The sequence below is a fragment of the Carex rostrata genome, chromosome 32 (genome assembly GCF_964058835.1).
Source record: "Carex rostrata chromosome 32, lpCarRost1.2, whole genome shotgun sequence".
In the NCBI taxonomy this organism is placed as follows: Eukaryota; Viridiplantae; Streptophyta; class Magnoliopsida; order Poales; family Cyperaceae; genus Carex; species Carex rostrata.
Genome location: NC_135949.1, coordinates 4723692 through 4750156, shown reverse-complemented (window position 1 = coordinate 4750156; position 26465 = coordinate 4723692). Strand labels below are relative to the sequence as shown.

General features: G+C 32.8%; 3 protein-coding genes across 3 annotated transcripts in view; 2 read left to right on the top strand and 1 right to left on the bottom strand.

Annotated features, from left to right (window-relative positions):
• Window positions 1–26465, top strand: part of LOC144548134 (uncharacterized) — an 84875-nt gene that overhangs the window by 32333 nt on the left and 26077 nt on the right. The gene's annotated exons all lie outside the window — the stretch shown is intronic.
• LOC144548148 (uncharacterized) lies at window positions 1960–4408 on the bottom strand. Its single transcript, XM_078296847.1, has 3 exons — window positions 3912–4408; window positions 2790–3182; window positions 1960–2668 (listed from the first exon to the last, which is right to left on the bottom strand). The coding sequence occupies exons 1-3, from the start codon at window positions 4326–4328 to the stop codon at window positions 2108–2110; spliced, it is 1371 nt and encodes a 456-aa protein (XP_078152973.1). The 5' UTR covers window positions 4329–4408; the 3' UTR covers window positions 1960–2107.
• Window positions 21337–22455, top strand: LOC144547834 (uncharacterized). Its single transcript, XM_078296516.1, has one exon. The coding sequence runs from the start codon at window positions 21337–21339 to the stop codon at window positions 22453–22455; it is 1119 nt and encodes a 372-aa protein (XP_078152642.1).

Here is a 26465-nt window from a genome sequence, read left to right as displayed (position 1 = left end):
AATCTGGACCATAAAAAACTTTATATTTGTTTTCTTCTACTTGGGAACTTTTACTATTAAATAATTTAACAGTTTTGTCATTTAATTTATAGCAAATTTTTGCTCTACTTGAAATTTTTTTTTTCCAGCTATGCAAGAGATAAATGGTCCGTTCGGATACTCTCCTGTTTTACTGAGTCCATGTGACTTTTGTTGACTAATCTGGATCATAAGTTTCAAATCAAATGGTTAATAAGGTCTGAGTACAATCGCGAACCCAGATGGTCCGATGAGCTGTTCAAGCCGACCCATATGAGCAAGAAGACGGAGTAATTTATTTCGCGCAATGCTCAAAAGGCACATGTAATAGAACATAAGCATCATTTTATAAAATTCATTCTTTCTTGTACAAAACATTATTGTTATATTTTACAAATTTTGCAGAAAAATTATGACAATGCTATGGTCCAGAAGTATGGAGAGGACATAAGCATATGGCCCCCTTTTGACGACGCTGTCTGGTACACTTCAGCAATTGATGATAAGAATGCTCATGGCGATAACTATGGCCTCAGTGCGCTAGGTAAAATAAACATTCCTTAAAATTATAAATTTATTTTTAAATTTGTAAGATAATACTAATTATCTTATTTTTAATGTTCCAAGCAAGACGTGAGCCATGTTTTGTGATGGTGGGTCTAGCAGTACTTAGTCACGTTCTTCGCAGTCCTATTCTTCTATGCCGATGGCTTTGCGCCTCAGACAAGAGGATATCGATGTGATATCTTCTCAGGTATTATCATCTATTATGCCCCAAATCAAGGAGATGATCAGAGGGAAGAGGACTCATAGGGCTTCATGTTCTTCGTCTGATCAGGTATGAAATTTGATTTTTCAGTATATTTTAATTGTGGACCCTAAACCCTAAATCCTAATTATCTAAACAACTAACACGTTTACTTTCTTATATCCTCACAGGGAGGTTCGAGCTCGCACCATGCCTCGATGTCCGATCCTCAGGATGACGTCGGTGATGACGAGGATCATGACGACGACGATGATGGCAATGATAGGGATTGGTCAGATGTCTGTGGAGATGGTACTATTTAGATGTTTAGATATTGTTTAGATTACTTGAGATGGTACTGTTTATGTTTGATACTTGATATTTATATTACTGTTTCTCGATATTTATGTTTGAGATGGTACTGTTTATGTTTAGATATTGTTTATTGTTTGTATGTTTAGATATTATTGTTACTCGATGTTTATGTTGGTACGTGTAGTACTAATTAAATGAGGAAAAATCAATAAAAAAACTCAAAAATTGACAAAAGAGTATCAGCTACCGACTATTTTGGTCGCTGATACCCAGGACATCAGTGACTGATCTTCTGGTATCAGCGACCAATTATTTTGGTCGCTGATACTCAGGGCATAGCAAAACCCAATAGCGACAAAAAAAAATCGGTCACTGATGAATTACTATTTACCAATTTAGTTTTTATATTTGGACAAACATTGAAAGGAGCAAAATGAAAATCTAACTTTGTTCTAATTTCATTAACACAGTAATATGTAAAAGAAATTAATATCTATCCATCTTAGTGGCCTTTATAATAGAAAAATTCAATTGGGTTTGTCATTCTGATGTAATATTTGATTAAAAATATTTATGTGCAAGTAGTAGGAATTAGATGGCCATTATATTTATATAAAAAAATATTTCAGTAACTTTTCAGTAACTATATGTACTATTCAATTGGGTTTGTCATTCTGATGTAATATTTGTTTAAAATATTTATGTGCAAGTAGGAGGAATTAGATGGCCAATATATTTATATAATAAAATATTTCGCAACTTTTAAGACCCAAAAATGAGAAGGCCACAATAGATGGGCCCATTGGGCCGGATCACAATTAGTTGTTTTGGGGCTCGTAATACAGATTTAAAAAAAAAAAATGTACAAGGCACAAAAAGCAAAAGAATGGATACAAATAACGTTGCCCAATTAGAAATAATCTCACAAACAAAAACAAATTACACTAGACAAGCTCAATTACACTTGATCAATTCAATCAACAGCATAGATTTGATTATTCAAGTCTGAAAATGGCAGCATGAAATTTAATTCCCTGGCTTGGGGCTCACATCAAGCGCCCCATAGGTTCTATAACCCGACTTCCTACCAAGCATGCCGGCTTTTCCTTTCACCGGCGCTTTCTTCTCTTCTGATGCCGAAACTGAATTGATCTGTTCACTACTTGCCCCCCAACATGGCGTGTATGAACTCCACGGGCATGTTTTCGGTTTTTTTGCAAACCGCATGCATTCCTCTGCGGAGCGCTGGTTGGGTAACCAGGGAATACAATTGTTACTGACATCCAGTTTTTTGCTGCCCTGTTTTATCAATTCACAGCAGCTGGGCCCGAGCGAGGTCAGGTAGTTGTATGACAGGGATAGGTTCATGAGGTGGCCGGTGCATGCCAACTTGCATAGAGCCTCTGGCACCTCGCCATATAGCGAATTGTGAGCGAGGTTGAGCTGCTCTATTTTCTGCAGGCAACCGTAAGAGTAAGGTATCGGACCGGTGATATAATTAAAACCGGCATCAAAGACTGTAAGCTTCGCAAGTTTGCCGACTTCAGGAGGAAGACAGCCTGAGAGCTGGTTATTCAAGAAGAGCACCTAAAATATATATGATTAATCTTAATTAGGTTCTCTAAAGCATCATAATTTTTTTGTTGTTTTTTAACCGCCAAAAACAAAAAATTTTGAAAATTTTGGTTGCTAATTTTGAATGGTATACCTCTAGGAGGTTCTTGGCATAGCCAATGGAGGAAGGAATTGGGCCGGTGAACAAATTATTGGCGAGCGATAGGTATTGCACTGGCGAGTAACCTAAGTTGCTTGGCAGATAGCCGTTGAACTTGTTATTGTTCAGAAATATGGCAATGGCATAAGGCAATTTGCCGAACACATCGGATGGCACGGAACCAGAGTATGTGTTGAACCGTAGGTCGAGGAAGGTGAGGTTTGATAGAATTGAATTCTGAGGAAAACCGCCTTTCAATTTGTTGTTACTCAAGTCGAGCTCGTAGAAGTATGGGTTAACGTTTTGGTTGATGTACGGCGTGCCGCCGGTAAAATTGTTCGAGTTCGCGTGGAAGAGCGCGAGCTCAGTGAGCTTTCCAACAAACACCTGCAAATTGTTACATCTCATGTCATCAATCAGTGAATATATAGATTTGCAGTGTGTGTGTAGAGACACTACTCCTACACACAAACATGTAAGAGCAGATCAGTACTGACTGGTAGTCTTTTTTATGTCAGACAAGATGTAACCAATGAGAGGAACAATGTATCCAATCAAAAACAATCAAAGAGGTGGGACCATATAATTGTTAAAATATTGAGGTTTGACCATATATGTCAAAGGTATTTTGGCTGATACTGTCACGAGCTGATGGATTGAAATGGTTATTCAGCATGCATGACTAATAATTGTTAAAATATTGAGGTGCTCCTTCAATAATTCTCAGAAAATTAGATAGAAATTGTCTGTTAGTCAAAAAGAAATAATAAGAAAAAAAGAAAGGTACCAGCTTTTATATCAATTAATTATAGTTATATTTTCTATTCATACGAAGGTGATATTACAATTTTTTATTTATGCAATTTATTAATAGTAGGAATAATATAGTATCTATAATGACAAGAAATATAACGCATTGCACATATATATAAAATTCTAATTTGAAAAGACACATTAAAAAGAAAATATAAAATGGTCTCCCTAGCTACCCAAAATTGTATGCTGGTAATTAAATCAAAAGATATAATGGACACTATATATATATATTGTCACTAGCTAGATTATTAATCAAATTTAACTGAATTTATCTAGCAAGAATTAGAAACTCATACGTACATCGAAATGCTCCGAGCTGAGAGCATTTCCGTTGAAATCGACAGAAGCGACTGCGAGCACATCTTTGCTATAACCAGGCGGCGCTTCACAATAAAAACCGCAATATGACCCACAAATGTCGGTGCCATTCCAAGAATTAGTAATCCCTTGTGGGTCACAAGTGATGGTCTTCTTGAATTCTTGTATCGCCAAATATGAGTTGTAAAGAAAACAACTCTTGAAATCGCTCGGTTGTGGATACGATTTCGACTGAGATGGCGGGGAGGAACCGCCTGTTCCTGTTCCAATTCCAATGCTGATACCGGTTCCTTTCCCTCCTAAACTGATGTCAAGGGAAAAGGTTGTTGGAATAAGGGAAGATAAAAAGAGGCATTGTATGATGAAAAAATAGGTAATGGTCAAGGGGCTTGTGCCCATTTTGAGTAGCTTTCTCTCAAGTGTTTGTCAAGTTGAGAAAGAGACTGAGGAATTGGGAGGGGGGAGAATGGTGACTTAAACAGTTTAAATAAAATATATACTACATGATTGGGGTATGCATTTAATTATATACTTTTGTGGGACCTTTTCATATGTTTAAATAGTAATTATCTTATGTTGGATTCAGTATTTCAGTGTTGGCACATTTTAAGTAATTCATTAAGAAACATAAAAAAATATAATTTTTTTTTCCTTTCAGATTTCAAAATATATACTTATTTTTTAATTTTTAATTTAGGAGAATAATATTATGGTAATATTTTTTGCAAGCCTTTATATTTTTTGATTTGATGCATATTACAATCAAATATTACTTTCTCTTGCCAAATTTTGAGCTTCATTTTTTAAGAACGTAATACATGCATATTACTATTAATTACGAGGAGGAATACACTTACAACATTTGTAAGTTACAATATCTCAACAATTTAGTTTCGTAATTTTTAAAGTTCAAATAGTTGATTCAAGTTGTTCTACATAATATCTATATTAAAATGTGTTTGGAGATAAAATATTACATTTTTTTTGGATTTTTTTACTATTTATTAAGTATTTTACAAAACTGTTTTTTTTTTGTCCAAAATTGTCTAAAAACATCAGTTTTGTAAAATACTTAATAAATTGTAAAATAATTCAATAAAATGTAAACTTTTATCTCCAAGCACATTTTAATATAGATATCATGTTGAATGGTTTGGAGCAACTGTTTGAACTTTTAAAATTGCAAAATCAAATTATTGTAAGATATTGTAACTTACAAATGTTGTAAGTGGATTCCTCCTCCTCCATTATTATTATTGTTGTTATTGTTGTTGTTACTGTTGTTGTTATTGGTGTTGTTATTATTAATTTTTTTATTTCCAATTGTCAATTCTCTAACTATGAGTCCATTGCAACCTATCTTATTTGACATCCGTGACAACGCATGCAAGTAGAAGATTGTCGTCATTGAAGAGTAAAATTATACATATGCTTTATAGTTTTGATACACATCGTGTTTAGTTACTGATCAAATGTCGATATCATAGAATCACTAGATAACAAAATTTGACATATTTCCTATCTACAATATGGAGAATATATTCATTATTTTATATATCTTATATCATAATTTTTTTGCTAATTGATAAGTATCAAGTAGGTTTGTTGTCAATATATATATAACATATATATCTTAAGAGAAATTAATTAGTCAATATCTCTTCATATATGCTCAAATAAATTATTATCATAGAAATGTTATTATTTTTTTGTGAGATCGTTTCCTTATAGTAGACTAAATTTTTTTGAGGGGTATAGAAATTAACAAACTTTATATTTGTTTTCTTCTACTTGGAAACTTTTGCTATTAAATAATTTAACAGTTTTGTCATTTAATTTGTAGCAATTTTTTGCTCTACTTGAAATATTTTTTCCAGCTATGCAAGAGATAAATGGTCGGTTCGGATCCTCTCCTGTTTTACCGAGTCCATGTGACTTTTGTTGACTAATCAGGATCATAAGTTTCAAATCAAATGGTTAATAATTAAGGTCTGAGTACTTACTATTCAATCGGATCCAATCCAACCTTTGGTTTTTAAATGGACGGTGCATGCTTCAGATTAATTTGTCATGCATGAAACTTTTTATGCATTTACTTCTTCATTTTGTTAGTTTGCATTTATTTTATTTTGTTCTAATTTGTATCATTAATATTATATTCTTTTAATTAATATTTGTTGGTAGGTAGCTGCTTATCATTTTTTTTATAGAAGTGTTTCGATTAATTACCCCGTTCAATTAGGTATATTGGAGATGAACCCACGATTGTGGAGACTGTTGTATCAATACGTACTGCTACGGTTACATATAACTAATAATACTACTACTAATACTAAGACTAATAAAAGTAATGATAATTATCATCATCATCATCATCATCATGCTGAGTATGATGTTATTGATGCTGATTTTATGGTTGATCCATCTACAGCTGATTCTGGTTCTTCTTTTGCTAGCTAGTGCCTCTACTTCTCGTTTTATTGTTAGAGATGATTAGTCTATATTACTCTATAATTTGTTTGTGTTTTGTCTTGTGGTTATTTTGTCTTAATGTTTTTGTTACTTAGTTATCCTGGCAATAGGTTTTGTTACTTAGTGATGTGTTTACATACAATTTTCTTTTATATTTTCGAGTTATTTTAGTATCAAATCAAGCGGTAAAAATATTGAAAAATGAATGTATTAAAATTAACTTAAAAACTCACAAATTTGACCGTTTGACTTAATACTAAATAAATTAAAAAAATTATAAATTTTGTATGTAAACACACAACTAATGAAGTAGATCGATTTGAACGGTTTGGATTCACCATTTGAAATCGATTTGATAGGTTTTAGAGTTGATGTTATATAGGTTGAAATGACACTGATGTTATACTAGCCAAACTCTAGTTTTAGATATTCTTTTGGTGCTTCACATTTTGAGAATTTTTTTATTATTTCTAATTTTATCAGCTTTGTATGAATTATTTTGTTTCTAATGAAACAGATGGTTTGCCACTTTTATCAAAATAATAATATAATATACAAAATGTTATTTTAGTGTTTGTTCTTCTTTTTTGGCACATGGGGTGAGTCCGTGAGTGACAATTTTTAATATTAATTTGTTTTTCATAGAAAGTTTGTTTAAACTTAATTAACTGTCAAGATTACTAAACTATTTGATAGAAGCTCAACAAATCCCAAATATATCTATATTTCAATAATAAATATCATATTTATAATAATGATCAATTTTTTTCTTTGATTATATTTTATAAGATAGTAAAATAAATGTGCCATGAGAAATTTGCACATGTATGCTAAAATTTTTTTTTTTTTTTTGAAAGGCTTGGTAGTAGCTAAAAATAATATATAGTGGAAGGAGATCAAACAAATTAAGGGAGAAGAGAATTAAAGGAGCCGTCGTCGGTTGTTGAAACAACTTTATCACTGCTTCATCATCTCCGTGTGTTGTTGTTCTCTTTGGTTGTTGAAACAGTTGCTTTGTAAATTTTTTAAATTAATGCAATTGTGTTTATATTGTGACCTAATATGTTGTTTGTTTGTTCTCTCAAGTATAAAACCTACTCCAAAAGGAATCCAGCTCAGACTTAGAGGTGCACTGCCGTGCCGTTTGCTTCCAAGAATTTAATTATTCTTTTCATAAATCACTTCCATATGCATGTAATTTTTAATAATTGAGTGGGTGAATACACTAGTTAAAAGAAGGTTTAATAATGAAATATATTTATCTATGGAAGTAGAACTAGGGTATTTTTAAGCTCAATATAAGAATCTTCAAAATTTATCGAGTTGATTTCAAACGACGAATCTAAATAGCTGAAACTGATTTACTTCATGAGTGATATATTTACATACAAATTTATAAATTCTTGAATTATTTTAATATATAGTCAAGTGGTAAAAAAAACAATGAAAAATGAATGCATTAATATTAAATTATAATTTTTTAAACCACTTCACATTTTATAAAATTAATTTGAATATTTACAAATTTTGTATGTAAATGCGTCACTCATGAACTATATGGGTTTCGAAAGTTTAAATTCATCATTTGAAATTTTGAAATTAAAATTTTCAATTAGAGATAGCTACAAAGAACATAGAGTTGCTCTCTTGATGACCTACTTTAGTGAAATTAGTAATAAACAATAAATGAATACATATTTATACAATTAGGATTTAAGATACTTTTAAGTAAAAACCAAACAAAAGGGATCTAGAAAAATATAAAAAAGAAAAAATTCTAATGATTGTTTTGTACATAAGGTATTAATATTAATCATCATTAATTGAGATACCGGCAAGAATTTCTATTCGGATTATCTAATTTAAATATCAATTTAAAATAAAGGAAATAAAAGATCAACAAAGCTTACATCATGATATTCTAAGCTTACATTACGATCAGGGGCGAAACTAGAGGGGTGCAGGGGGGTCAAGCACCCCCCATAAAATCAGAAGTTGTTTACTGAGATGGTTATTTTCATATGAATTTTTACATATGCATACCGATTGACACACTCCAAAAAATTTCAGCCTCTCAAATTCAAATCCTGATTCCGCCCCTGATTAAGATGTTCTGAAGCTATATCTTACGCATAACAAAAAGTAATATAATTTCAGTCATATTTCTTACACCAAGAGTACCGCATCTTGGCCTCCGTTGAATCTTTGAACTAGTGACAAAGTTACTAATTCTAGCATTCAGAATCGTACTTTTCAGGATCGGAATGCATAAGCCACATTTAAATTTATTTATTTTTTTTACTTTTTTCTATGTGCATAACCATTGGCGGACCCAAGGCTGAAGAACCCAAGAAAAATTGCAACTTAGCAAAATATTAATTGATTTTTTTTCTCAATTTTTTGGAATTCTTTACTGATCTTTTTTCGATTTTATTACTATTTGTATCATTTTTCATGGATTTTAATAAAAAGGGCACACGAGCAGACATGTGCACGGCAGGCTCAAACATGGCGTGTCGTCTAAGGCATAAGGAGGTGCCAGCACGGCACAGAACAAGCTAGGCACGCACACAAGCCTAACACACCACTGCTGCAGGTCACACTAGTGTATTGATTAAATCCGGACGGGTCAAACCCAGTCCGGTTTGTCCGTGTCCGTTACCCGATCGGACCGTGTATGTGTCCAGGTATGCACGAGTACACGGGTGAGGGTTTGAAATAGACCAGTAACGAAATTTAGGGAACAAATCCATGGGAACCCGGACCGAACTATACCCGTATCTGCCCGGACCGGTCCGCATACCCGTGAACCCGTGCCAGTGAGACCGTGCCCGTGAACCCGTGCCAGGGTACCCGTCCCTACTCGTGACCCTTTTTTGTTTTTTAGATTTTTTTAAAAAATTCAAATTTCATACTCCATTTCCCCCCAAACAAAATCCTACTCGAATTTGATCCGTACCCTACCTGATTTGACCCTTTTTTAATTTTTTGTTTAAAATTCAAATTTCAATCCCTCCAAACAAAATTCTATAAATAAACCCCCATCCCTCACAAATTTTCACATTCTATCTCAATATTTTCATCTCTCATTATCTCAATCTCAATATTTTCATTATTCTCCAATTTTAATTTTATTGTTAAAAAAATATAGTTGTTAATTTAATTCATTTTCATTATTCTCCAATCTCTCATTCTCTCCAAGATTTTCCCGCGAGATTAAAAGTTACATTTATTTCATGTTACATTAAATTTTGTTAGATTAAATTTTACTAGATTAAATTTTGTTAGATTAAATTTTGCTAGATTAAATTTTGTTAGATTGAAATATTGAATGTTAGATTTATTTTTGCAGAGTAATTTAAAATTTAAATTTGATGTTAGATTTAATTTTTGTTAGATTTATTTTTGTAGAGAAATTTAGAATTTAAATTGAATGTTAGATTTATTGAATGTTAGTGGTTTACTAAAAATGTTAGATTTATTTTTTGAATATGTTAATTAGATTTATTTTTGAATATGTTATATTTCATTTTTTAAATTCGGGTTTATTTTTAATAGGTTAAATAAATAGGTTAGATTTATTTTTTGAATATGTTAAGTAACTACATTTATTTTTAAATAAGTTAGATTTTATTTTTCAAATTTGGATTTATTTTTTAATAGGCTAAAAAAATATGTTAGATTTTATTTTTCAAATTGTGATTTATTTTTGAATTCGAATTTATTTAGATTTTAAATGTTAGATTTTATTTATAATGTTAGATTTATTTTTGAATAGGTTAGATAATTAGAAATCTTTGAATGTTAGAAATATTTTTGAATATGGTTAGATTATTAGATTAAAATTTGTTGAATGTTAAAATTTAAATATGTTATATTAGATTTATTTTAAAAATGTCAGATTTATTTTGAATAGGTTAGATTTATTTTTGAAAATGTTAGATTTATTTTTAAATAGATTAGCTTTATTTTTGAAAATGTTGGATTTATTTTTAATAGGTTATATAAATAGGTTAGATTTATTTTTTGAATATGTTTAGTAATTAGATTTATTTTTTAATAGGTTAGATTTCATTTTTCAAATTCGGATTTATTTTTAATAGGTTAAAAAAATCGGTTAGATTTATATTTTGAATATGTTAAGTAATTTACATTTATTTTTTTTGAATAGGTTTAAAAAATGACAACTCCTCATTGCGACTCGGTGGAAGAATTTGCCGCGAGAATGTCCCACGAAATTTTTGGCCCCTATATGTTAACTATGTATCCTGGTGGTTCCTCCCAAATGCCACCACATAATTATCCTGGTAGTTCCGTCAAATGCCACCACCTAATTATCCACATAATTTTCAAATAAGGGACCCAATGCTACAACCAAATTATCAACAACTCCCCAAAATGAGTGCACTATATTATACTTCAAACAATCCAAACATATTCATTCCACAAGAAACACATCAATCGACACCACCGTATGCATATGGATGCACTTCTTCTGTTACATCGAGTCAATTCATTGCCCCTATAGGAGGTACTCCTTCGACAAGTGTCTCTGAAATTCAAGCCGAAGATGTTCCTCCTTCGACAAGTGTCCCCCCACAAGAACCAGCAGCAAAGAAGACTAAAAGACAAACCGAATACATTCAGTGGTGAGCTGGTATAATATGACCTACCTGGAGGATGACACTATATAATATCTAGAATGTGTTGGGTTTCGGAGGTGCCAAAACACATTTATGCTTAAGTTGTGAATGTTAGATATGTGTTCTAAAAGTTATCTTATGTTGATCACTTTTACATGTTATGTTTATGAATTGGATGTTATATGCATTTTGTTCCATAAAATTTATGTTTATCTATAGAAGTGTTCAAGAAGATGCTCTTGGTCTTGAACCATAGAACTCTATATGATGACAAACATAAATCTCTAAAATATTTACAAACTTGGTTATTAGTATGGACAGTGTTTTAAAATGCGGTTTTGTTCATGCATGCGGAATGCCACTGCATACTGCATATGCGGTATGCGGACGCATATGCGGATTTTCATGCGGATTTATATATGCAGATTTTAAAATAAAAATTCACGTATATATATATATATATATATAGAGAGAGAGAGAGAGAGTGTGTGTGTGACTAATGTGCATTCGTATGCATACGGTCCAAATTTAAAATTTTAAAATCCAAAACGTCGATCCGAACCGTTCATCTTGTTCTCCATATTAATATGTGCTTGGAGACCAAATTTTACATTTTTCTGAATTTTTTTACTATTTATTAAGCCACTTTGAAAATTGCTGATCCAACGGTGGCTGCTGATCCGCATGGGAGGACTGCATGGCCGCATATTCGGACCGCATGGCCGCATTTTTAATCCACATATGCATTTTTTTTCCGGATGGCCGCATATTCGGACCGCATATGCGGTCGCATGCTCAAAACCGCATGGGATGACTGCATGGCCGTTCTGAGCGCGGCTGCCGACCGCATACGCATATGCGGCCCATGCAGCCGCATTTTAAAACACTGAGTATGGAACACTAATATACTATGATAAGTTTGTCATGTTGATTAAAGTACATTGTAGTTCTACAAATGTTGATAAAGGCTTATCGTTTAATAACATAAGTATATGAAAGGTTTCATATATTGAACAGACCTAACGAATAAAAACATTATATGGGTTATGTTAGTGTCATTAATATTTTCATTGTGTCCCGAAATTCTAAGATATGAGATGTATTTCTTTTTCACATGAGAAGTATATAATGTAATTAGTATTAAAAGCTACTTATCATAAGTGGTGATAAAAATATTAGTTTCTTGTATATAAGTTGTGCGGGAGAAAGTTATATGTCAATAGTATCATTGTCCCTCATTTATAATGAGTGATGATATTTTATGGGCCCCTTGGTAAAGTAGAATTATAATGCATGCAATATAACTGAAGTGCAGTTATATATTTATAATTTACTTAAGAGACCAAGAAACAAATATAATACAAAGATGACACAGTCCGACTTTATATATTATTCATAATATCATGTGGAAAGGAATTGACACAAGTAATGTTATTCGTAATATTACTTTAAAGGACCATGTATTGTAAAAATGATACTTTACATCTATGTTATTTGGGTAACTATAATGTATAGCTAGAATACTGCTTATAGTTTATGGTAATAAAATATTTCATGTCATTCCCAACATAACACAGATCCTCCATATAGGTCACACCAACTGAACGAGAAACAAGAAGGATATTTTATTTATATGATATATATTGTTTCATATGACATGAAATAATATACATATGATAAATAAATATCATGACTGCTTAGAACGAAGATAAATTTATGAGAAGTGTGCATGCATATTATATAGTATAATATACATGACACATAAATATAATAATGTGCAAAACATTGTTATAACATAAGTTTATTAAAACCCAAAATTAATATGAGTTGAGGATGGTACTGTAGCAGTTACTGTAGCGTGCACTGTAGCAGCAGCTAGGGTTGGCTCTTTTAATAAGGAGGATTATACTAGGAAGGTTACACAATGGAAACCCTAGTATATTTGTATATAAGGAGAGGTAGAGAAGGTATTCATGAGGGAAGCAAACAAGCAATTTTCTGAAAATATATTTCCTTCTCTTCCTCTCCCTCCTAGCCGCCACACCTCTTCATCTCATATTGGTTTCTCTAATAAGAAATTATTAGAAGAACAAGAAGGGTTATTAACTAGGTTCTAAGCTTAGATTAGATTAAGATCTCTAGCAAGGTCTTCCTAATCCTTGTTTAGTTCAAGGTGAACACTAGGAGGCCGTTTCGACAAACGAAGGTATCCAAGAGACCTAGAAGATAATTCAATTTCTCTCTATTTACCAAATTGACATTTGGTAGAGGTATATCTAAATCACCTTTAGTAGATAGATTTGTGACGAATGAACGAGTAGATAATTATTTGTGCATATGAATTGTTTGAATAAAAATTAGCATAATAAAGTAGATCCGTAGATGCTTGTAAGAAGGTTAAAAATTTTAAATTTATTGCATTGCCGCATCATGAAATCCTTTAGCAAAAAGACCGTAAAACAAAATTTTTTTACTTTTAACTTAAGCTAAGGATTAAAGAGATATGCCGGAAAGACCACCGAGAGTGTCCCTCTCCAGTCTTTCATTGCACGGATCCTTTAATCCTTTACAGATCTACTCCATGATTGATTTCTAAAAATTAAATCTATTTAACAATTAAATAAATTAATATAACATTTATACCTCATTTTCAAATTCCAATTGGAATATAAACCGACTCACCTCGGAGCACCAGACGTCTGATGCCTTTATCAGTTATCCACCAGGATTAACTAGAGAGCAGTTTATTTGTTTTGCCAGAAACACTATTAGGCCATAGGGTCGGTTGCCTGATTACCAAAATACCCCATGAATAGTAAGGAGGTTCCAACGTGAAAAGACCAAAATGCCCTCATGTGGATAATGATGATGACATGTATGGATAAGGATAATGACATGTCATGTGGATAAGGATGACATGTGAAAAGACCAAAATGCTCTTGGCCCAAATTCAATTAACATCCATATAATTATTCTGAACAATTATATTTCTTACGGTTGTTATTTCTGTAACTTTTATACAACGTACCTTGTACGTTTATAAATTAACCTTTTTGTTTTTGCTTTGTCATTTTTACATGACATTTATAATTTAGTTATATTACGTATAATTAATTATAACCATCTTATTATTAATCATAATCAATTTATAATTAATCAATAAGATTCTCCGAGTAGCTTCTATACGGTGTGACTCGATAGGATCTGTGTTCTGTTGGTAAATAGAAATTAAAACTATTTTAACTTCTATAATCATGAGAGGCATCTGACAAAACACATCATGACCATCCAATTACACATATGATGTTGTACTATACAATATCACGATCCAATAAACTATTTTACTTGTGTTAATTCTTTCGTATCATAATTATCAGATCAGTTTCAAGGTAGGTGTGTGTCATCCTTGAAAACTTAATCTTTTCTTGATCTTGAGCAGATTATCAAATATGATTACTCTTGTAATCATACCACTAGCAAATAATCTTACTCTATCAAGGAACCCAGTGATAACTCGTATAATAAATACGAGGGACAATAGTACTTTTGGTAGATCGTCACTTCCTCAGCATAAGCTATGTATACCGCAAAGCTATGTATGCCGCAAAGCTACCGTTATAACTACTTTTTACGGATAGCGTTAGGTAACAATCACACATACACATATCTTAGTAGGAAAGATGTGTTAGATATGTATTCTAAAAGTTATTTTATGTTGATCACTTTTACATGTTATGTTTATGAATTGGATGTTATATGCATTTTGTTCCATAAAATTTATGTTTATCTATAGAAGTGTTCAAGAAGATGCTTTTGGTCTTGAACCATAGAACTCTATATGATGACGAACATAAATATCTAAAATATTCACAAACTTGGTTATTAGCATGGAACACTAATATACCATGATAAGTTTGTTATGTTGATTAAAGTACATTGTAGTTCTATAAATGTTAATAAAAGTTTATCGTTTAATAACATAAGTATATTGATTTAAGAAATTTTTTATTTATATTTTATTGTTTTTAAGTAATTGAGTTAAGATATTTTAAAGTAATTAATTTAAGCAAAGGTTTAAATAGCGTTTATCGCGTCACAGCGGCATTGTTAAAAAAATGGCGCTATGACCATATAGCACCGCTATAGCGCTGATAGCGCCATAGCTTTTATAGTCCAAAATTGCTATAGCGGCACTATAGCACTGTTATCGCGCGCTATTTAGAACCTTGGATTTAAGCAACATTGTTTTAAAATAATTAGTAATTTTTATTTACATTTAAAATAATTGATTTAAGTAATTGATTTAAACAACATTGTTTTAAAATAATTAGTAATTTTGATTTATATTTTATTATAACAAAAATTATTGATTTCAAATATGCAACCATGTCAAATGAATTTTAGTTTAAATGAATTTGAATTTATAATTTATTGGTTTACAAAGAAAGAAAAAAACCAGAAAAAAATAGAAAAAAGAAAAAAGAAAAAAGAAAAAAGAAAAAAAAAGCAGGAAAAAAAATCGGCCTACCCGTGAACCTAGACCGGACCGGACCGGACCGCCCCCCTACCCAGACCGCCCTGCCCCCCTACTCGGACCGCCCTGCCCCCAAACCCGAGACAGGCACGGGTTTGAAACGGACAGGGTAGGGTTTTTGAAAAAAAAAAAAACCATGATACCCGGACCGTTTCACCCATGTATCCGTGTCGCCCGTGCCCGTGCCCGTGTTTAACCCGGACCGCCCGTCCCGGCCCGTTTGCAAAACACTAGGTCACACCAATGAAGTTCAACCCCTTTAAGAGCTAAATCTATAAGAGTTTGAAACGTCATGACAATCAATCCCACTTTCTTGCATAGCCCACTGACAAATATTCAAGTGTTTGAAGTCACGATATTGGCCTCCAGCCCTTTGGAAATCATGCCATGCGCCAACTCTTTTGCCTTCTCAATTACACCTTCTTTGCACAGCCCATCAATAAGAGTGCTATAAGTCAATTCATCAGGCACCAGCCCTTTGGAAATCATGTCATGCAAAACATCTTTTGCCTTCTCAATTTTGCCTTTTCTACGCAGCCCATCAATAAGAGTGGTGTAAGTCACGACATTGCATGGGCTCCAGCCCTTTGGAAATCATCTCATGAAGCAATTCCTCAGCCTTCTTAATTTCACCTTTCTTGCACAGACCATCCATAAGAGTGTTGTAAGTTACTACATTGGGCACCTGCCCTTTAGAAATCATGTCATGCAGAGAATACAGACCTTAAAAGCTATAACGCTATTAACCGTTTTTCTTTTATAATGATTCTAAATAGCTAGCTATGGTTATGCTATAGCTGCACTATAGCTTTTTCGGACCTCAAAAGCTATAACGCTATAATCGCTATTTATAACCTTGCTAAATTTAAACCATTCTTTAACCATGACATGAATCTAGGCACCGATTCCAATCGTTCGGCTGAAAATTAATCTCAGCTCTTTGGACCTCCTACGGTACTGTAGAGAATACAGACTTATCTAAAATTTCTACCTGTCTCTGTCTTGTAAGCAGTCATGTTCCGTTAAAAATATAAATTATCTATTTCGCCTTCTAAAACTATAATTCATGATCGATCATGGTCGCAAATCAATGTTGATCGTTGAATAATTGGGTATATATAGTCGTATAGATAATAAACTATATTTTCTCAATACAACGTTTGATATATAATTATTTTATAAAGAATAGGGAAACAAAAGGAGACTATTCACATAACATATGGTTCCATGGGACAGCAATAAGCACTCAGCTTTACCAGAAACCACCATATTTTCCAGTTGATTGCGTTGACAACTAAAACGATTCAATATATTCGTGAAGTCGTAGATCGACTTTTCTCAAAGCGAGTGATATCTCATATCAGATATCACCTCACCTGGTTCCTCTATTCCTGAGATGCTCAAAAATAAAAAAAAGAACAGGTCAAGGTTTGACCTTAGAAGATGATATCAGCTGATGATTCGATCACCTCTCTTCCTTGAAATTACTCGCTTTGAGAAAAGTCTGCAGCATATTGCTGTTCTCATGGAACCGTATTTTATGTGAATACTCTCCTTTTGTTTCCCTATTTTTTTTATAAAATATAAAATAATATCGAATATAGTTTATTATCTATACGAATATACCCAATTATGCTTTGTGGTCATGGTGGCAAATGTTGATTTTATAGTCTGATATGGAGGATGGGTGGATGGCGGAGAATTTTTTATTCATATATAGAAATTATTAAAAAAAAAATGATAGAGAGAAAGAGAAAGAGAAAGAGAAAGAGTATTCAATTGTTAGATTCATAAAAAAAAAAAAAATCAAGAACATTGTTTCTCCAAAAATTTGAATAGGAAAAAAATATGTCGGATTCAAAAAACCTTTAACTTTAACCGTTTATCCTATTCGTACCGTATTTGATAAGACGGGTATGAAAATATTTTTTTTCGTTAGATTATCAGGTATGGATATGGGTAAGGATTTTCTTTCGTTAGCTAACAAGTATGGGTACGGATAAAAACTATTTCGTACATGTACTCTATAGAGTAATTATATAAAATAAAATCATATGATAATGTTTGAACAATAATTAGTGACGATAAAATTTATTTGCATGGTATTTCATATGATAATGTAGTCAAAGCAATATTAGTGATGTACTTTTGTTATTCAATGTATGTTTTTTGTTATAAGAAAAATATTAAATATATTACTTTTATTTGCATGTTTTGCTATTTAATTAAATAATTGAATTTGTCTAAAGAGATATTTGTATTTTTAAATTCTCTTGCTTTATAAAAAGGCAATTTAGTTGAAATTGATTGCACATTTGTTTTTTTATTAGTAATATGATTGCATATGTGTGGAATGAATGAGTTCTGATGTTTTAATGGTAAAATATAAAAAAATTAATTATTAAATTAGATTTATTCGTTAATCACCCGCTACTGTTTCGTTACTCAATAATTTTAACAAATAAGGATATAATAAAATAAGATTAATTATTAACGGATAAAAATAGAGTATGAATAAAAGTTAATTTTTATTAATTATGCATATGAAAATATTTTCATCCTATCCCGTACCCATTGACACCTCTACCTCAATTTGAGGAGGTTGGTATTTTATTATTCTATTAAAATTCTGTGTGGTCCCTGCACCTCTTAAATACTTACCAATTTTATATGAAATATTTTCATATGTAAGCCCCACCTCTTCAATATCCAGTATATTCTCTCTCTCTGCACCTTCATGGACCGGATACAATCATACAATGGACTATTGGACTGTTATTCTAAATGCATTCATTCATATGTTTGGAGATTTGTGCATAAAAAATAAGTGTTTTTGAAATTCGTGCATTTCAAAAAAATGAAAGTGAACTTGGAATCATAGAGTGCAATTCTTTTAGGGCTTGTTTGGTGTTCCTATTGGAAATAGGAATAGGAACTGAAAATTACTGTTCATGTGGAAAAAAAAAATTAAGTAAATTTTTTTTTCCATATAAAAAGTAACACGCTAAACAGAGCCTTAGAATCACAGCATATTTATTTTCTCATGGACCGGGGAGAATGCTCAAACTTTTCTCAAAAAAGGAAAAAAAAAAGATGCTCAAACTGGGCCCCACCTCTATCTCTTTCTCTATCAGCCAATGAGAACATTGGGCCCCACATCCCTTCTCTCTCCGATTTTTTTTTATTAATAGAAGAAAAGATAAATAAATATCAAAATAGAGGTAGGATTTCATAAAATTACGGAATATAAGAAAAATGTGATGGAATATTACGCCCACTGGACGTTATAAACTATCACGTCCAGCTAATATAAATTGTAAACTCTTTCATTTGCTAATTAACTAAGAAAGAAAAAAAAAGAATTTACTGGACGTGACAGTATGTCCATCAAAAAATTTCTTCTTTGGTCATTAGTTTACATTTTTAATTTTCAAGAAAAAAAACACGCAATGGACAATTTGAATTGTTGGCATGTTTTGGCTGAACGTGATATTCTATCACGTCCAGATTTTTTTTTTAGTTAATTAACAAGTGCAGTGTTTAATTAGCTGGACGTAATAGTTTATAACGTCCAGTGAACGTGATATTCTATCACAAATTTCACGAAATCCTACCCTAATATTTATTTATTTATTTTTCTACTTATAAAAAAACTGGCTTCTCTCTTGTATGCATGGATCTCAGATAAATGGAGAAGAAAAAAAATGAGTTCGGAATTGTACTCTTTTCTTTTCTCTCTACCGCGTTTTAATCATTTCTATGATAAAAGTTCCCGGATGCATGGCGCGTACACCTCATTTTGAAACAGACTATGACATGTTTATTTGACTGGACTTTCCAGTTCCCAACTTCCCAAGCAAAGGTGACAGTGTTTCATGCACGGCCTCAGACAATTTCAATCCCCTATATAATGTTACTAGTTCTGCCCAAAGAATTAAATACGAAACCACCATAATTAATTGCAAAATTGCATGTGTGCCTCCTTCTCACCTCTTAACACTCTCATCTTCGCCAATAAATTCAAGTTGAGCCGAGTATTGTGCCTTTCTAGTAAGTTTTTGTTTAATTTTTTTTTAATTTCCTGCTTTTTAGTTTAATTTCCCCAATGGCATGTATATATATATATAGCGATGATATAAGTCAACTCCTTTCTCCCCCGGTCCCAATCACAAATTATCTACTTTGTTTACTGGTAAAGGAATATATGCTAGCTTAAGGCCATTTATATATAGAATTCAGAGGATTAAAACCAGCTCTTTAATTAGTTATTAGATATACAGACCTGTACCCAGAAGAAAAGGAATGCTTTAGGCCATTTGGAAATTAGTAACTTAACTGAACAGACTTTTGTTCAATAGTTCCCGTTGTCTTTTTTTTTATTCTTTGAATCTTGTTAAGCTTTTCCTAAACTAAATTGACAGTGTTCAGAGATTCTTTGTGGTATGTATATATAGACCGTATTCTAGATTGTTGATGCATTGATAGTTGCTCAGTTTGATCGTAGACGTCTTATTTGGATAGGTGTATGGAACAACCATAAATTAATTAGTAGTATTTTGAAAAAAAAAAAGGTGTCTAATAATTACTTTTTATCATTTAAATTCAAAATCCCACCACTCCACTACGCTTGGAAAGGAACCAGCCTTTCTCCCCAATAAATATTGCACCATCATAAATTCATGATGCTTAAAAATTTTGCATCTAATTAAAAGTTATTCCAATGATTGAATGCACAAAAAAAATACTAGTGGGTAGTTTACCATATGATGTTTGAGCTAATATATTTATGTGACCTTGATTTAATAAAAAAAATGTACACAAAACTGCCATGTTATCTGTTATCTCATTTTGAACGAATGTCCAGTGATCTCATGCTTGATATTAAATGATTAAGATCGTCTAACATCAGGCTGTGGCCCTGCGATATTTAAAATTTAGGGGGAATTTCATGTATACCCCTAAAAAAATTCAAAATTACATATCCCCGCCCCCCGGCCCTCTAAAATTCATAATATCATATTTATCATTCTAAATTTCAAAAACTCACAAATTTACTCATTTTATTGTATTTTCTATTAAAATTCATTTTAAATTTTTGAAGTACCAATTTTATCGTTTTTAAAAAAAAATTAAAGATTATGTAGTATGTTTCCCTATTATCAGTCGCAGTGTGCAAGTGAAAGACGTCACATAATAAATACCAAATGATTTTTCAATTTCACCATTGATAATTGTTGTTTAGATTTCATTTTAGTCCTCTTCCTATGGCATTTTGGTCATATAATTGAAATTAATTGTTCTTCATTATATCTATTCAATTTTGCCTAGTGCTTTTTAGCTAATTTTTGCTTGTTTTTCTTACAAAAGTTTTTTTTTTGTTAGCTAAAATTGTAACACCATTTACCTGTTCTTACTGTCAATTCAGATGATTGAGCAACATTTGTGCAATTGAAGTGTAATAATAACTCACCAAATGCCGCATTCATCAATCAACCAAAGAAGTGAAATGAGGGAAGTGCCTGATGTTGAAATTGGGTTTAAGAAATGGATCAAGGACCCATCCAAAATTGCCTTGTTTCTATGGTTGTTAGCTGTTGCAATCGGGCTATTATTGTTGGGTTTAATATCGTTCGGAGCTCTCAATAGTGCAATACCAAGCAGTTCAACTAGATCAGAATGGAACGAGGTGATAAATCAAATACTAAACGCGCTATTTACCTATATGTGTGTGTTTCAACACCCGAGAATTTTTCACCATATGGTACTTATTCTAAGATGGCGGTCACAAGATAGAGAAGATGTGAGGAGTATCTACTCGAAGGGCAATTTGCCAAAACCACACGAAAGGGTGTACATGTTATTAGTGGTACTTCTTCTCCATCTAACATGTTTCTCTCAGTACTTTTGTTGTGCGCTTTTTTGGGCTTATAATAGACACAACCGACCAGATTGGCCTCTTGATCTTGGATACGCAATTGGGGTAGCAGCCCTGATTACAGCGAGGTTGTTTACCCGTTTCGGATCGCTTGGTAGGCAGAGAGAACTAGCATTAGAAGACAATGAACATGGTGAAAGACAGTCTCAGCATGAATACCATAACTCCTCTGTACCGCAACTTGATCAAACTGAGCTCATGCCGGTTTACAATCGAACAGTTGTGACTAGCCCTGAGTGGATTGGCGGGCTTTTTGATTGTTGGGATGACCTAACCGTCTTCGTTCTCTCGTCTCTTTGCACCTTCTGCGTCTTTGGTTGGAACTTGAAGAGGCTAGGCATGGGAAACATGTATGTGCACATATTATCATTCGCGCTATTACTCCTCGGGCCACTACTAATTTTTACCATAACTGCGCTTAAAATAGACGATGTCACAGTACGATACATTGTCGGGATAACAGGAATTGTGTTATGTATATTCTCATTGCTATATGGGGGATTTTGGAGGATTCAGATGAGAAAAAGATTTAAACTGCCAGCAAATCCCTACTGTTGTGGCCAATCGTCAGTGACGGACTACATTCAGTGGCAATTTTGTTGGGCTTGCTCACTAGCCCAAGAGGTGAGAACCGGAAACTTCTACGACATAGGGGATAAAATGTTTTATACAATAACAACTGATGAGGAGCAGAGGGGGGTACTGGTACCGCTACCCCGAGACGGCGCCTCAGTGGGATTTATGAAGAATAGTCAGAGTTTTTCATGTTCACCTAAAGTTGAGCCCAATGAGGTCAGATTTGGTGAACAAATTAATGGCGATAGCTCCCTCATTTTTCCAAATTCTCTTGAGATGGGGGCAACTTATGGAGGTGATTGTGCACTCACGCCACCTCATATACCGTTGATGCAGTTAGAGTCTAATAATAATGAAAGAAGCTGAAAAAACTCCACAATTCCTCAATACAAGTGATTAAATTTATTTCTTTCCTCAATTCTTTCTTTGTTATTAATCTTTGTTCTTACTTTTTTTTTGTTATATTATGCTGAGATAGAAAGAATATAGGATTTGCCTTCTATTTTTTATTTTAATAAAGTAGGAAATGATTTGAATTTCTTATTAAGGGGCAAATTTTGTTTGGTTTATATATATATAGAAGTTTGTGTTAGTTTGTAATAATCTAGAAGTCAATAATACGATAAATTATCATAAAGTTTTGTTCATGAATTAAATGTTTATTTATATATCATTTTGTTGCCTTGAATATTATTGAATTTATGGATCATTTCAAGTTCATGACTGAAATTGTGAAACTCCATAATGTAAATGATATATACTCTTAAAAAGTCACTGACCAAGGTAATTAGCAGGAACACTAATTACCGCGATAAGGTTAGTATGTGGATTAAAAGATGGTTAAGTTTTACAAATCAACTGACACGAGATGTCATTTTAATCACATAGATACATGTTCTAGGAACATGGTATTTGACAAACCCCGAATGAAACATTAAATAGAATTGTGTTCGTGTCATTTATGTTTTCATTCAGTGTCAAGTTATACAGTATGAGGTATTTATCATACCCACTAAGAAATATGTATGTGTGAGTGTTATCTAACGCTGTCCGTAAAAAGCAGTCATAACGGTAGCATTTCCATATGTATAGCTTAGCTGAGGAAGTGATAGTTTACCAAGAATACTATTTGTCCCTCGTATCTCTATACGAGCTATAGCATCACTGGGCCCCTTGATAGAGTAAGATTATCTGCTAGCGGTATAATTACAAGAGTAATTATATTTGATAATCTGCTCAAGATCAAGAAAAGATTCAGTTAGCAAAGATGACACACATCTACCTTGAAACTAATCTGATAGCTATGAGACAAAAGAACAGACACAAGTAAATTGTTTACTGGATCGTGATATTGTACTGTACAGCATTATCTATGTAATTGGATGGTCATGATGTGTTGCCAGATGCTGCTCATGATTATAGAAGTTAAAACAGTTTTAACTCTATTTACCAACATAACACAGATCCTATTGGGTCACACCATATAGGAGTTAATCGGAGAATCTTATTGTGATTGATTATAAATTGATTATGATCAATAGTAAGATGGTTATAATTAATTATACGTGTTATAATTAAATTATAAATGTTATGTAAAAATAATAAGCAAAAACATTGGTTAATTTATAAACGTGTGTGACACGTTGTATAAATTTAACCAGTTAATTTATAAATGTGCAGGACACGTTGTATAAATTACCGAAACAACAACCGCAAGAAATATAATTGTTGAGAATAATTATACGAATATTATTTGTATTCGGGCCGAGGGCATTCAGGTTTTTTCACATTCGTCCTTATCTGCATGATGTGTCATCGATCCTATCTAGATGACACGTCATCGATCTTATCCACATGTCATCATCCTTATCCATTCAATGACATATCTTGTAAATAGGCCGAACTTGGAGGGCATTTTGGTCTTTTGGCAACTGACCCTAAACCCTATAAATAGGGGTGGAGGGGTAGAGAGAAAAACTCACCAATTCACTCATACCGTTTCGTGTCGAAACGGATCGGTATTTTCTCTCTTTCTCGGTTTCTCTCCGAAATAGTGTTTTGGTTGAGAAAAGAAAGTTATACGTAGTTGACGTATAATCTTGTGGGTTGTTGTGAAGTATATTTACGGGATCGATGAATAGTGTTTTTCCGAATTTCGCAGTATGTCAGTTTTTCTTATTGATGAAACTGAGTAACCGAAAATTCGTGTTTACGGATTTTCGTCTTTTTCTCCGTGAATAGTATTTTTGCAGACTACCGCGATTTATAGTATTTCTGGCAAAAGAAATAAACCGCTCTCCGGTTAGTCCTGGTGGATAACCGATAGAGGCACCATACGTTTGGTGCTCCGAGGAGAATCATTCCCGTGATGTAGCTCTACTCGCTCGGTCTGCATTCCAACTGTGATTTGGAAACAAGGTATAAATATGCTATATTAATCTATTTAATTGGTAAGTAGATTAAAATTTTAGAAATCAATCATAGAGTAGATATGTAAAAAAGATTAAATTGGGTTTTGATGCCAAAGGAATACTGAAGGTGGACAGCATTGGAAAGTTTCCTGACATACCCCGTTTAATCCTGAGCTTAAGTTGGCCGTAGAAATTTTTGTTCTACGGTCATTCCGCAACTTAAGCCTAAACGGGTTTTGGTTACCCCGAAACCCAACAGTTTGATGGAGATATTTATACTTTTTTTTATTCTTTGGATTGAAGGAAGAAGGCTAACAGTCTTAACACATTAACATGTGCTTAAGAGGTTCTGATCCATTTATTAGACTTCATCTTACATCTCACAACTCAAAACAGTTAATTTTTCCCCTTTTTCTTTTATAAGTTCTTGTACATCATATGGCTATGTTTCTAATAAATGCCTATTATTGATTACTATGGTGATATATGTTAATACCATTCTTATTGCTGGTACCTACATGTACCAGTTAATCCCCGACCTATATGGACTATGTACTTTGATCACATTTAGGTCCCTCATTTTGTGAAAGCACATGGATTTTCTTTCTGTGGGCTTATTTTGTTCAATTGATTAGTGGCAGGTCGAAATATTTAAATTCTACTGCATCTCGTTGGTACCATATATACTTGATTGGTAGTTGGTACCGTATCATCATTCTCAATGCATTGTTTTTCTGATTACTGATATTTACTACTCTGTTGTGAAATTTGGCACAGTTTATCCATCTCTTTTTTTCTTCTATTGGGTATCGATTTGTCCCCCTTTTTTTCAAGTTTGATTAAAAACAGCCTAAAAAAGGATTCTTTAACATTCAAAGGGGCTTAAAAATATAGTACACTAACCTTGGCCCAGATATGTATCCTACCGGGTATCCTATGTGTACAATGGACTGCCCGCAAAAAATAATCAACCTGATCGATTGGTAGCACGGCTTTTTCCTTAGCGAGAAGAGAAGACGAGAGAACACTTCGCCTATCTCTTCGTGTAGAGAAGAGACCGTCTTTCCCCACAAGAACTATGGGTCAACTCCCACGTCCTCTCTGCTCGCTCCCGTGATTCTGCTCTCTGCGGATTTCACCTCTTTATATAGCTGCACAGCCACCAACCAAATATATACACAAAAACAAAAAAAGAATTGACGGACTAGTCAAACAGTTTGCATATTGCAAGAAAAATGAAAAAGAAAATGCAAAAGAATATCTTACATCGAATAATCAATGATGTCACCTTTCAAAAGGAGAGTGCCAACGATTTTATCTCTGATTTTCTGCGAGGACGGCGAGGGAGGGGAGAAGGCAAAATCTGCTGAGAGAAGCGCGAGATCAAGCAGTGGAGGGAAGGAGGGCGATAGTGAAGGATGTGTGTTTTGAAAGTTGTCATTTTAATGAAAATTTATGTGTTGTTCATGATTTTATTACGAATGTTATTATTCATGTTCCTTGAGATTTATATGTTATATCTTTGGAAGTGTTCAAGAAGATGCTTTTGGTCTTGAACTATAGAACTCCTAAGATGAGAGGCATCTAAATAACTAAATAAGTTCACAATCGTGGTAATTAAGGATGAACGTTAATTACCGAGAGAGATTGTCATGTCAATTAAAGTACATTAAAGTTCTATAAATGTTGATAAAGGTTTATCATTTAATGACATTAATATATAAAGATGTGTAGATTTTTCACATGAGAAGTATATAATGTGATTGATGTTTAAATGCTATTTAATGATAGTAATAAAATAGTAATTCGTTGTGTACAACTTGTGCGGGAGAAACCTATATATCAATATTATCATTGTTCCTCGATTTTGAGTTATGATATTACTGGACCCCTTGATAAAGTGGAATTATATCGCATGCAATATAACTGAGGTAGTTATAATTATAATTCACTTGAGAGACCAAG